The sequence below is a fragment of the Humulus lupulus genome, chromosome 7, assembly GCF_963169125.1.
Source record: "Humulus lupulus chromosome 7, drHumLupu1.1, whole genome shotgun sequence".
NCBI lineage: Eukaryota > Viridiplantae > Streptophyta > Magnoliopsida > Rosales > Cannabaceae > Humulus > Humulus lupulus.
This window is the reverse complement of record NC_084799.1, coordinates 180,864,969-180,879,158: the sequence shown is the minus strand read 5'-3', so window position 1 is coordinate 180,879,158 and position 14,190 is coordinate 180,864,969. Positions and strand designations below refer to the sequence as shown.

General features: G+C 32.5%; 1 protein-coding gene and 1 long non-coding RNA gene across 4 annotated transcripts; both read left to right on the top strand.

The window, feature by feature from the left end:
• The first annotated feature begins 507 nt into the window (after positions 1–507).
• Positions 508–2,665, top strand: LOC133788894 (uncharacterized). 3 transcript variants are annotated; one of them, XR_009873402.1, is made up of 5 exons: positions 515–760; positions 891–1,248; positions 1,885–1,948; positions 2,429–2,522; positions 2,623–2,665. XR_009873402.1 is itself a non-coding variant. In XM_062226540.1 (4 exons), the coding sequence occupies exons 1-2, from the start codon at positions 518–520 to the stop codon at positions 1,922–1,924; spliced, it is 771 nt and encodes a 256-aa protein (XP_062082524.1). In that variant the 5' UTR covers positions 508–517; the 3' UTR covers positions 1,925–1,948; positions 2,429–2,522; positions 2,623–2,665. The 3 variants fall into 3 exon arrangements, 1 of the variants encoding a protein (XP_062082524.1); XR_009873401.1 differs by having other exon boundaries at positions 517–760; positions 882–1,248; XM_062226540.1 differs by having other exon boundaries at positions 508–1,248.
• Positions 2,666–4,629: 1,964 nt separating this feature from the next.
• LOC133788895 (uncharacterized) lies at positions 4,630–9,355 on the top strand. The gene is made up of 9 exons (XR_009873403.1): positions 4,630–4,653; positions 4,788–4,912; positions 5,003–5,104; positions 6,043–6,255; positions 7,826–7,997; positions 8,202–8,312; positions 8,425–8,511; positions 8,929–8,998; positions 9,124–9,355. It is a non-coding gene; the product is annotated as an uncharacterized LOC133788895 (long non-coding RNA).
• Positions 9,356–14,190: the final 4,835 nt, after the last annotated feature.

The window sequence follows — 14,190 nt, the reverse complement described above, 5'->3', positions numbered from 1 at the left end:
TTGATGGTACGATTTTCTTAAGAGTTTACAAAATAGAGGTCTTGTTTGAAATAATTTAAACTAGGCATGGCAAAATGGGGCGGCGAAGCCCTGCCCCGAAGGAGCGTCTTTGCCCCGGTAAAAACGGGGCGGAATTCGGGGCGGGACCGCCCTACCTCGAATTTTTTTTTTCTATACTCTGACCAAATTCTCTCATGCTACTTATATCCATGCATTGTATGTAAAATTAACATTTTATATGTTTTGTAAATATTGAAAAATATATTTTATATTATTCATCGTTATTCTTGTATTTATTTTTTTAAATTTTAAAATAAAAAAAAACAAAATATAATATAATATTTGAGGGTGTAGTAGATACAAAGTATAAAAAATAAAGATTACAATAAAAAATATATTTAGCCTTACACTACACCAAACACCCATTATCATAACACATCATTATAATAATATTTAAAAAGAGTTATTGTACATGTGAAAAATTTCAGGCGGCAAAGTAAAATAAAATACCACCAAAATGACTAAAGTTTTTTCTACCTTTCCCGTGTACCCATTTCCCCTTACCCATTTCTTCAATCTTTCTTCAATCTTTCTCTTCCTGGTCTCTCTCGGTCTTTCCCGTAGGCTAGTAGCTCTCTTGGTCTCTCACTCCCCTTCACGAAAGACAAATCCTGAGAAGGGCTTCACCACATTCGAGTCAAGGGTTTCTCTGATTCATGATGAAATTACTACAGTTCGATCTGATTTAGAAGCACTGAAGGTATCGAGCAAGACTCTTACTGATAGTTTTCTTGTTCTTGGTAATTACGAGAAGATTAAGAATTCTTTTCCGTATTTAAGACTTATTTTTTCTATATTTCTTGTGATGAAATATGCACAAGAGCAATCAGGTTCTTCAGGCTCCTTTCACACTTGCAAGCAAGAAAGTTTAATTGGTCAAGCAATAGATTCATGCTGTGTTGACGAAACTAGAAGTGCTGGATCTATCGGTAATAAAGTTCAGCAGAGCGAGTATAAGATATCAGCCCCGAACCCTGAAACTGAGGAAAATGGTGATGATGAATTAAATTCTAAATCAGTGAAGATCAAGAGGGATGCTACCAAGAGGGTCCTTATTAATAAAGCTCCGCCTATTTTGACCATTCATCTTAAGAGGTTCAGCCAAGATGCTCGGGGTCGCTTAAGTAAATTGAATGGCCATGTTACTTTCAGAGAAATAATTTATCTTAAACCATCTATGGATGCCAGGTACTTTTCTGACATTTAAATTGTTTTCATTAATTGTAAAAGTCACAATAGCATAATTGTTTGATCATTATCATCATCATCTTGTTCCTAGCCCTTTCGTTCTCTTTACTAATTTTAAGTGCATAGCATATCTGCATGTGAATTTAAGTTTTAGCTTGCGATTTTCATTATCCGGAGCCTCTATCTTGAAAAACTGTATCTTTCTAACAATTGATTGAAAGAAAACAAAAATTGACATAGGAACGTTTTATTTTTCTTTTTTGTGGAAAATATTAGTATTCTACTCTAGTATGTATTCACTGCATTAGATGTCAACCGATGGTTCCATAAGTAGTTTTCTACCCTTGAGCCTTTTACATTCCTAAAACTGTGTAGGCTTATCCAGCATTTTGATCCTCAACCAAGGCTATCATGCAATGCATCATTTGTTAGCATCAGATGAATATGCATTTGGATCCCTAGTTTGTGTTGTTTCTACTCTTGCTTTTCAGGGTTGATTTCCTTCATTGTTTTGGCCTTGAGCTCATTGGGTAGTTTACTTCACTGGGTTTTGATTGTATGCAGACACAAATTCTCACTCAAGTAGAAAGTGCTTCTATATTTTACTAATGCTTGTAGTGTGTCATCTATGAGCAGGCCCGTGAGGCTGAAATTTCTGTACAGGGGAAATTGGTAGATCCCCAGCGCAAAAAGAGCAAAGGTTGGTATTTCTTTGGAGTTTTAAAAACTTGAACGATGGTGTGCTCAAATTTGAGTGGCCTATGAAAGTTCCAATGTCATTCTTTTCCACTAAATATGAACAAAAGTAGGTAAATACAACCATTTTGATGCTCATATGCTTCAACTCTGTGATCCTGCCATTTCTTCTGTATTGGCAAACATTTCATTATTTTTTTAATGAACCAGTTTTATTCAGATAGAAAATATGAAATATAAAGAACACGTTGGTATTTTATTCAAAGAAATATAGGCAAACTTTTTAGTAATGTAAATACTATCTTTATTTTATATGTGGGAGAGTACATTTTAACTGTGCACTTATCTCCAGACATTGGTTTGCTAAACACAGCTTATTTCTACTATGATTTTTATTTCAACTATGCTTTTAAACATTGTATCTTTGTCTAGAATTTGGTTTGTCATATGGAACAGACATAATGGGTGCATTTTTAATGTTTAGCAAGTTTATGGAAGCTTGATGAGCAGCCTGAATGGTTGAGGGGAGGAAAGCTGCGTGATTATCAGCTTGAGGGTCTGAATTTTCTTGTTAATAGGTATGTCATTTTATTTGGAACTGTTTTTCCATGATTAAGTGTTACCGTAAAAGTATTATTCTTTGGCAGTTATCTGTTTAAAATCTCTTTCTTTTTGCAGTTGGCGAAATGATACTAATGTTATTTTAGCTGATGAGATGGGTCTTGGTAAAACTGTTCAGTCAGTATCCATGCTTGGGTTTTTACAGGTGTAAATGTAGTTATTTTGAAAATTTCTTGAAATTTGAGGTCATGAGTTTTTCTTTAGAGCTAGACTTGAGATCAAGGTTTTGTTTGTTCTCTTTACAGAATGCTCAACATATCCATGGGCCATTTCTTGTTGTTGTACCATTATCCACATTGTCAAACTGGGCAAAAGAATTTAGGAAGTGGCTACCTGAGATGAATATTAATGTATATGTTGGAACTCGTGCAAGTCGAGAGGTGAGTTTAAGTTTTTCCATTACATGTATATTGGTATATGTCACATAGATGTTTAATGTAAATATTTTAATATTAGTAATAGTCTACATGCTGCATTATGATTACTTTTTCTATGTCAAAAAGTGCCCATCATAAGTGAGGGTTTTTTAATAACTTGGGAGGAGGTCACGGACATGTGACCATTGTCTCTTTTAGTGCTATCATAATTAGTGCCTCATTTTTTCTTAAAAGTTTTCTGTTGGATGCAGGTTTGTCAGCAGTATGAATTCTACAATAACAAAAATGTTGGCAGGCCAATAAAGTTTAAGGCACTATTGACTACATATGAAGTAGTTCTGAAAGATAAAGCTGTCCTTTCAAAGATCAAGTGGTGCTATCTGATGGTTGATGAAGCACACAGGTTAAAAAATAGTGAAGCACATTTGTATACAACACTTTCGGTAGGTTAATCATGGCAATTGAATTTACAACTGCCCATTTTATCTTTCCTTTTCAAGTTTAGTCTGTTACCATTTGCTAGTATAAGATTTTGTGTGTTCTGCATTGTTGTTAATTTGCTATACATGCATGTGATTACCCATTTAACAAAACAATCCAGCTTGTTTGGAGTTTTATGTTTAGAGCTGATTATGGTGCCTGGGAAGTGGGAAGTATGGGAATAATTTTTGTTCTTCTCCCTCCACCAATTGTGATTATGAGCACATATACCAAATCTTTTAGCTGTTGGACGGGTTTAAACTCTGTGCTTAGTAATTCCTTTAATGTTTAAATTTGCATAAATATTGAATTATTAAATTTGAATTTCTTATGTTCTATTTGATAATTTTTGGCATCTTTAATTATGTGTGGAGAGGTTGAAGCAGCTACAGTTTCTAGATATGCTAAAATTTTGATGTTGGGCAACTGTTTTGTTAGCTGTTATAGTGGAACCATCATCAATTTCATCTGGTGTCTAGATATCATTTTAATAATATATTTCTAAACTACTCCTGTTTCAAGTACTATTATTTTTTATTCTTACAATGTTGTTGACTCTTCTGTCTTCTCTTGGCTTTTATTACATTTTAGTTATCATAATCATTCTCTGAATTAGCTTCAATTCCCAGATGTTCTTCTTATTTGAATTCTTCAATAAAATTTTGTTATTATAAACAAGAAAATGCACAACATAGTTGTACAATTACAGCTTATATTGTGACTGATAATAATCTAGAAAGGAGATTATGGAAATATAGAAAAAGGGAGGTGGATAAATTCTTGAAAACCCTTGCTTTATTGATTATTTGATTTCCTGAAATAAAATAAACAATATATAGATTTATATGTACATATATACATATAAATATCCTAACCCTTGTTATGTCAGGTGCTTCACTTGCCTGCTTTATACTTTTGCAATTTTTTAGACCACCATTTTATTGACCTTGTTAGAGCTCCGAGAAACAGCTTAAGAAGTAGATCTTGAGACTGAAAAATATATAGGAAAGCCGAATTATTATCACGATTTTTCTGAATAAATTTTTATTGTGTCGATGAGGGAAACTTCGCTTAACTTGTCTTACCTTCCTACTCATGCTTATTGATTTTCCATATTCACCTTTTGCTTTCTTGTAGAGCCCTGCTTCATTTCCTTGATCCAGATAAGTTCAGGAGTAAAGATGATTTTGTTCAGAATTACAAGAATCTTGGCTCTTTTAATGAGAATGAGGTATACAACTTATCTTGCTTAGTCATCATAGAATATTTATGATTAGGTACTTAATATTGATTTCATTGCTCTTTATTTCTTTTTGGCTGATTGTCCGTACTCTGAAAGTAATATTTGCATTTGAATATTTATAGCTTGCTAATCTTCATACGAAATTAAGACCTCACATTCTCCGAAGATTTATTAAGGATGTAGAGAAATCTTTGCCTCCAAAAATTGAACGAATTCTTATGGTTGAGATGTCTCCACTTCAGAAACAGTAAGTTCTATTGTTAATTTATAGACAGGAGTCTCTATAATATCAGTCAATTTACTCTCTGCATGTTTGATGCTAACATATTTCATTTAGGTACTATAAGTGGATATTGGAACGCAACTTCCATGACTTGAACAAAGGAGTTTGTGGGAATCACGTATTATGTGTTGCAAATATTTTTTGAAGAATTTAGAGGTATTATATGTCTATTGTTAGTTTTTGATGGATGTAGTTTATCATAAGTAGGGGTGACAGTTTAGCTCTTCTCCTTTTGCTTGTTTGATGATCTGGGTGTTTTCTCACTCACTTTACTCTTGTATTATTTTAGCATTAATACAAGTTGATGTTTCTTTAAAGAAAAGTTGACTTTTGGTCAAAATATAAAGGCATGATCCGTTAAAAGCTGGACAATTGAACCAGCCCCAATGATGTATATGATACGAGACAGGGTGACTTTGAATATAGGGAAAAAGCACAAGCAGCTCTTGCCCAATTGCTTCTTTTGTTAGTTTGATCATTTTTAGCCACAAGTGGTTGTGGAATTCACCTTAGAACACTCTCAAGAGCTACTGCTCAATTCATTACGATCATCATGCTTCCTTCATTCTTCTACTTTGTATATACTAGACTATTTCAGCGCATCCACTATCCATCACTACAATTACCCACAAACCTTTCTACTATCTATATTCTATTAATGTACTGGGACCTATCATTTGCCTTTCTTTACTTATGGAACTCCTTTTCTTGATTTATTCTATCCTGTTGGTTTTTAATTGATTTTGGTTTTATTATTGAATTTGCTTTGACAGGGAATTTAATGTACATATTTTATGGGTGTCTTTGTAACTTCTTATGTATAACATAATGCTTCCATGGAAATGCCAAATTAATATTGGTGGAAGAGATTTTTCTTTCTAGAGTTTTTTGTTTTAATAAATTAATATTCTTTAGCAATGCCAGTATTGTGATTCTAGTGTCCATGTTCTGTTAGTGTCTACTGGAAATTTGATATGTTATTACTCATAAGTTTACCATGGATAAAACTTCACCATTCCATATCAACATCATAGTGTGGTTCTAGTTTTCGTATTAAGCAATTGCTGAAACATTTGTGTAATAATTATTTTCAGGTTTCACTTTTAAATATTGTGGTTGAGTTGAAGAAGTGCTGCAATCACCCCTTCCTGTTTGAGAGTGCAGACCATGGTTATGGTGGTGACTCAAGAACCAATGATAGCAGTAAACTTGAGAGAATTATTTTGAGCAGTGGGAAGTTAGTTATACTCGATAAGCTGCTTGTTAGGTTGCATGAGACAAAGCATCGTGTTTTAATTTTTTCCCAGGTTTGTTTAAGATGCTATTGTGCTTGATATGTTTTTTGAGAGGTTGCTTGAAGCTATGAAGCTTGATTAGAGTGCAACACTTGTTGTGCTTAAACGTCTGCTTTGTTTTTCATTTGGATATAATTCTTTGTTTACTTTTACCATTTTTCTTACTATATTCTAGGAATTGTAGTGCCTCGTAGTCATAGGGCACTCTGTATCTAAGCAAGCCAAAATACTTGTAACGTTAATATTAAAGCCATAATTTTTTGATGTACCAACATTCCAAGTATTAGCAACATTGTTCTTCTGTTATTTTGTAATAATGGCATGTCTTTTTTCAATTGGCATGTTACACCAACATGCTTATGTCTCTCTATGAATTATGCGTTCCTCACTTTATGTCCAGTTCTTGAACCATGGTGTCCAAAGTACATGATTTTTTGTAGGCATCAAAGCACTTTGGTTTCATTCTTCATTTGACATTCAGTAGAAGAATCCTAAAGTACATGGTTTTTTTTAGGCTTCAAAGCACTCTGGTTTCATATTTTCATTCGACATTCAATGGAGGAATCCAAAGTAGATGGTTTTTTGTAGGCATCAAAGCAGTATAAGAATTTTTTTTCTATGCTCTTTTGTCAAAATTAACAAAACTTAACTTGTAGTTAACTTGTTATATGTTAGAACAGTATCTGGAATTATGTTTCTTGATGCTATGACTTTGTCATGTATATGATTTATAAGTAAAATTGAGGATGAAGAAATGTTGTAAGTTTATTTATGGTACTAGCATTTGTGGAGTATGCTATTATTTTAGACCTTAGAAGTTGATGGAATCCCCAACTGGACATTTATGTCAATAAATATATAAATTATCTATGTAAGTTTTATTTTTCATTTCCTAAATGGGCTATTTTTTTTTTGTGAGGCTTGTTTGCTACTCCAGCCACATTTATTTAGTAATTAAGATTTCAGAATTAGGAAGTAGATGGATACTTGGTTGGAGAGGAATAAGAGAAATCTTTGTAGATTTTGAAGACAATGTTGGATAGCATTAAATTCTTGGTTATTTGAGACAAGATTCAAGTGTTTGGTTCTTCGATTGTGTGTATGAGATTGAGTGTTTTGTTTGGTTCTCCCATGTTATGTTTGTTTGTGTTTATTTTCCCTTTCTCATATTTCCTCCTTGCATGGCCGCTGGCCAATTCAGATTATTTCTTCAGTTTGGTTTAATAAAATAAGTTATTGTTTTTCTGAGTGTATGGTTTTTTGGTTCCTTGGGTTACTTTGTGAGAGTTTTGATTTATTTCTTTACTTATTTTGAAAAGGCGAGACTTGTTATTCTACGCTCTTTTAATTGTTATCTTCATTTTGATGACCATGTTAGTTTTCTTTCATACTGAAGAAAATTATAATGCCAATATATCCAGATAAATAAAAGGCATGTTGCCGATTTTCAGTGTATCTTTACTATTGTAGTATGGGAGTTATCTATCTAAGACTGTGATTATGTCTTCGCAGTATATTGTATTACTCAATGCCCAGATAAGTATTTGCTGATGGTTAAATTAATAATACTGATTTATTACAGATGGTAAGAATGTTGGATATACTAGCAGAATATATGTCACATAGAGGGTTTCAATTTCAAAGGCTAGATGGCAGCACTAAGGTTGAACTGCGTCAGCAAGCAATGGATCATTTTAATGCACCTGGTAGTGATGATTTCTGCTTCCTTCTTTCAACTCGGGCAAGTGGCCTAGGTATCAACCTTGCAACAGCAGATACAGTTATCATATTTGTTTCGGATTGGAACCCTCAAAATGACCTACATGTTTGATAGAAATGAAATCTCCTTTTAATTTTTTAATTTCTTTTGGTTATTTTATGTTATTTTTTATGGGTTTTTTCATTGCAGAATATAATCAGAGAAAATGGTTTTACTTAATTAATGCATTCATTTTCAGGCAATGAGTAGAGCTCATAGAATCGGCCAACAAGAAGTTGTGAACATCTACAGATTTGTCACAAGCAAAAGTGTTGAGGAAGATATCTTGGAGCGAGCTAAGAAAAAGATGGTTGATGATATTCTCTTCAAATTCTTGAGAAATTTGTTTGCTTTATAGAGTCTAATAATGCCTTTTGTTTTCTCTCACAAGTTTTACTTACATCTCTACATGTATCGTTTAGGTTCTTGACCACCTGGTGATCCAGAAATTGAATTCAGAAGGCAGATTGGAGAAGAAAGAAGCAAAGAAGGGGAGTTATTTTGACTAGGTACGGGTCCTGTGGGGGTGTTTTGAAATAGTTTCCTGAATTAGTTGGATTATGTACAAAAAAAAAATTTTCTGTTAAAAAATGATAAAGTAGATTATCAGTGGGTGATTAGTTGTGGTTATCAATATTTCTGTACCTTTCCCAGGCCCCTAATTCTCTTTCTCTGTACATCAATATTTAATGTAGAGTAACCCAAGAGGGGTAGCTCCAATGGTCAAGCATGTGGTTTGCTTCCACAAGGTTGAGTCCCTCTTGGGTACCTACGTTGCAATTGCAATTGCTATAGTTTTCTGGTCCCCAAATATTGTAGGGTTAGGCAGGAAACTTAGTTTTAAAAAAAAATGCAATGTAGAGTTTCTATACTATTTTTCTCTCTCATGTCTTCTCTAAATGCCATTTTCTATTACACCATTGCAGAATGAGCTTTCAGCTATCTTGAGATTTGGAGCAGAAGAACTTTTTAAAGAAGAGAAGAATGAAGAAGAAAGTAAGAAAAGGCTCTTGAGTATGGATATTGACGAATTTAATTTAAACTTTATATGCTTACAGGTGGAAACTAGCTTAAGTCTTGTGTTCTTAATAATAAAAGGACTTTTTTTTTACAATGTGCAGGTATATTGAGATGATTTCTTTGGAGCAATTCTTGACAATATTTGTAGTTAAGGCCTTTAGAATGGAAGAATGTATTTCACTAATTTTTGTATACGTTTTTTTGTTTTGTATTTAGTGATAAAGGAATTTGAATTGGGCATAAATTATGTTGTAATATGATTTCTTAAACCTAGACTAGTAGACTAAATATTGTAATTACATTTGAGTAATTAATAAAAATCTATTTATGTTACCTTATTTGGCTTCAACTTTCATATTTGTTTTCCTAGTTTTGTGTAAGTAAAAAAAGATTATGTTTCTCTAAGCTAATATAACATTGTCTTATACTAAAGTGTAGTATAACACAAATAATGTGTTATGCTAAAGTGTAGTATAACACAAAAAATGTGTTATACTAAAGTGTAGTATAACACACAAAAAGTGTTATACTAAAGTGTAGTATAACACACAAAAAGTGGTATATAATCGACTATAAATAACATAATTCAACACTTATCTATATATTAAAATAATACAGAAATTGTGTTATCGTTGACAGTACAATAACACATTTGTATAGCACTGATAAAGTGTTATGTAAAGTACCCTGACCTACGATAACATAGTCGGTCTTAACACATCAGAAAGTGTTATCGTATGTTTTGATAACACATTTTCGGTGTTATTAAAAGTATTTTTTCTTGTAGTGTTAGGGAAAATTCTAAAATTATAATTTAATATCTTTTTTAAAAAAAAAATTAAATAGGCCAAATAAAGTTGGGCAGACCAATCCCAATTAAGCTGGGGTGGGGCGGGACAGACATGCCCCATTTACATGCCTAATTTAAACTAAGGTGGTACACTAAAAAACCCGAGCTTAATGGGTACCTCATCAAGACTAGCTCAGGCAGACCCTTTCTATTTAGTGGCAATACCCATCAAAGGACCAAGAACTACGAAGAAGAATGGCAAGTCATGGTAGAAGAGCATGAGGAGGAAGTTTACCAAAAGTAATCCAACATTTTTGCAAAGACAAATCAACTTGATTAATTGATGGCAAGAAAACAAAGATAAATAGATACAAGAAGCCTTCACTCCACGAGCAACCAAACAGTCGAAGTGAAGTATAGTTCATGAAATGATAGCTCATTGACTCCAACCAGAGTTCGAGTGAATCTTGCCTGAGTTAAGTGAAATAATTGTCAAATTTCTGAGTTAAGGAAAGACAATCGGTCAATGTTGGGAATCACGCTACCGATTCGTTGTCTAGTCAGCTCAATCACGTTAGTTAAATGATTGACCCTCTCAGGTTGTTAGGGAGCTTTAAACACTTGTTTTACACTATAAATAAGGGAGAATTTCCCATTGTAAATAGTATTGGAAATTTGAGTTACCTTCTCCAAGGGAGAATTATTTATATAACACTCCATTTGACAGCAATAATAAGTAAAATATTAGTGGATGTAGGTCACACCTTTGACCAAACCACTATAAAGTTCTTGTTTTCACTTTCTTGACTACTCATTTCCTTTCTTAAACACAAACCACTCACCTGATCAACAGTCTTTCCCTTTTTCTTTGATGACGAATTCTAGCATCAATATTTTGGTGATTTTGTTGAGAGATGTCGAACCAGAAATTACTACATAGACACATTCCATGGCCCCAAAAAGTTTTGCAAGAAACAAGAATGGGGTCTCCACTACACATATACTTAAAGCAAGTGTGAGGGATCTTGTACCCTCATGCTAAATGAAAAAATAACCTATGTCGTAGGAGAATAGAGAGTTGAGAAACTATTATAATTGGTTAAATATAAATGAAAATTGATACACGAGTAGTTGTACAATTTGTTAGAAAAACTCCACTCATGTAGGTGTAAATTTGAGTTTTTGTGATTACCATCAATAATTAACCAAATTGGGTTTGGATTGATACAATCCGGTATCTAAATACATTTTAACATGTTGGGAAGAATTTGACAAAGTTTGAGGTGATTTGGACAAGTCGAGATGGTAAAAAATAAGAGAGACTTGCGTTATATCGCCTATCAAGAAGTGATGCATCGCAAGCCATTTTTGGCCAATTTTGAAACTAGGGGTGATACGTCGCCTCTAGGTGGTGACGTATCACCTATGGGTGGCGATGCATTGCCTCATTGATGCACGAAAATCAACCACAAGCGAATGGTGTCAAGTTTTAGTATAGGCATAATCATTTTGGATGTCAAACCTACAGAGATTGAATTTTTAATCTTACTAAGTACTATAGTTCTAAGCCTATAATTTTATTTATAAAAATAAATATGAAAAGTGATCAAGACAATTAATTAAAACTATAAACATTTAACAAATAAACGAGGATAATTCCAAGATTTAAAAACATAGAGTCCTAATTTCCTCAATCCTTAATTTATGAACTTTAGATTCTAAAGCTGCCTCATTAAATTTTATCAATTTGTAAGTCAATAACTCTAATTTAATTCTACCTCCTATATGAGGTAATCAGGATCTCAAGTCCCAAAATAACCTCAACGAGCCTGCCATATGAGTTACGTCGTACCTTAGTAACTCATTTGTTGTGTCGCGTTCAACTCGCTAACAACACTTTGTTTTTCATACGGAAATACATCATATACATACATAACAATTAAAGAGTGGGATACTTCACAACGAGCATATAATAACAATCAAACACTCTTCTTAATAACAAATAAAACCAAACACACCCTAAAGACATACCCCGCGTGTGCATGTGCCATGCACACATGGCACAAGTTGCATCTCAATTTATCCATACAATAATCTCACATAAACTCATAAAGAATAATATCATTTCTACTAAGAACATCTCAATAATTTTAAAACAAGGGTCATGCACTTGGTCAATTATCATATATTTGAACGTAAACATTAACTTGCATACGTGGGGGGGGGGTTTTTAAAATGCACCTTGAAGTTGGTATCCTTTTATTTCTTGTCCAACTCATAAAATTCAGCAACATACTTAGTTTACCAACTTGATTTATACCACATTACTCCACTAAGATAATATAATTTTTTCTCAAAATGTTATTACAAAAAGTCATTTTATTTCAGTTGTAATTGTACTAGATAATAATTCCATTTGTTATTTTATATTCATCAAAATGTGATAAAATTCCTCATAAAATAATAAGTTGGTGAATTTAATAATTCTCTTAAAAGTATTCTTTTTAACTGGGAAAAATTAAATAAGTAGTACAAAAAATGTGACATAAATTTATAAGATTTCTAGGTCACCAAAAAATTACATTACTTTATATTTTTTCTGAAATTTGATCAAAGTAATAATACCCATAATTTTAATAACCCATATTTTTAAACATCTTTTTCAAAGTAGTTTTTTTTTTCTCAAATTGTAATAAAATAAATTTGCATGCATTTGTTGAAGGAAAATACATAATTAACATGAGAAATTCACCTTTTTTCTTTTCTTAATTTTAAAATATGAATTATAAGACATGATTTTTCCCTCGTTAAATTATTTATAAATTTCTATAAAATATATAAAAAAAATCAGCAAGCATAAATTATATATAAAAAAATGCTCACATTCACTTTAACCCATTAACCTAGCATGTTTCCATAATTTTATGCATTCCAAGATTTAATTAGCATGCACACATAATTAAACAATTAAAATAAAAATACACTTCTAGAATAAGGCCTTGGCCGAATACACTATCAAAATAAAATAAAAATACAACCAAATCATGCTTCCCTTAAACAATAAAATACCTCAATTTAACATGCTTATAAAATTAACAAATAGACAACAAAATGAAAGAAATCCTATGTCTATAACAAGACTTGGTCGAAACCCACATAGTACCCATTTAGTGTCAAATTTGCATTTTTTTTTTTTTTGTCACAACACCAAGATTTGTTTATCTATAAATCTTTAATCTCAAAATAGTAATAATCCCTTTTAAAAGATCTTTGAATAGTCATTTTTTATTATTAAACAAAAAACCAATCACAACATCTTTAGAACCCATATAAACCCTAAAAAAAGATACAACATCAAAACAATATTAACATATTTTCTAATTTCCATCAAGAAAAATAATAACAATAATAATAAATAACTTAGAAAAGGTTTCCCACTCTATAACCCTCTCTATAGCTCACGCCATTCTCCCTCTTTTCCCTCTTGGTTTCCATTATTTTCACTTATGTGAACACAAGTGTTCTAGAGTCTTCCCTTATTATAATTTCCTTTCCTTTAAATAATAAAAAGAAAATAGGGAAAATATTATGCATGGAAAACTAATGCTTGCTCACCATGCATACCATGCACATGCTCACACACCAGTGCTCAAGTCTACCTCTTCTAAGCATGCACGTTCTTGAACATAATCAAAACTCACAAGAAAATTTTACAAAATTAAACAATTACAAATTTAATTTACATAATTACTTCCAAACAATTCAAATAAAATAATACAAATAAATAAAATACAGAAAAAATTGGTGCACTACAATATACCCTCCTGAAAATGAATTTCAACTCAAAATTCTTTCTCACATAATAACTATGGGTATCTTTCTCTCACGTCTTCCTCCACCACCCATGTTGTAACATCCCAAATTTGCTAATAAGGCTTAGTGCCTTGATTATCACGCCGAGAGGGCAATAATTGATTTAATTACGTTATTATGTGGATTTAATGATAATGTGATTAGAAATGCATGTTTAGGTGAATTAAATATGCATATGGGCCCATTCTGGTTAATAGGGGCATAATTGTAAATGTGAATTATATGTGTGTTATGCTTGATACCACAAGATTGTGGTGATATAATTGTGGTGTGATCCAAGACGTTCCTAGGGAGCAGAATAGCGAAATAGTCACAAAAGGGTCGAGTACCCAGCTTGGGGGAAGCCTAGGGTTATTTTGAGGACATAGTATGTGTCGGGATTACCAGATAACGGGTTGTGATCTAGTGATTGTTTAAGTATATCGGGGGTTAAATGGGGAATTATAGGAACACTCGAGGAATTAGCAGGATGTGACAAATGACGGGATTGCCCTTGGTGGCATTA

What these genes read in the sequence shown, in the direction of transcription:
- LOC133788894 (XM_062226540.1), top strand. Translation starts at nt 518, where the DNA reads ATGACTAAAGTTTTTTCTACCTTTCCCGTGTACCCATTTCCCCTTACC. An exon ending in AAACCATCTATGGATGCCAG is followed by an intron (nt 1,249 to 1,884) that starts GTACTTTTCTGA and finishes ATCTATGAGCAG; the next exon opens with GCCCGTGAGGCTGAAATTTC.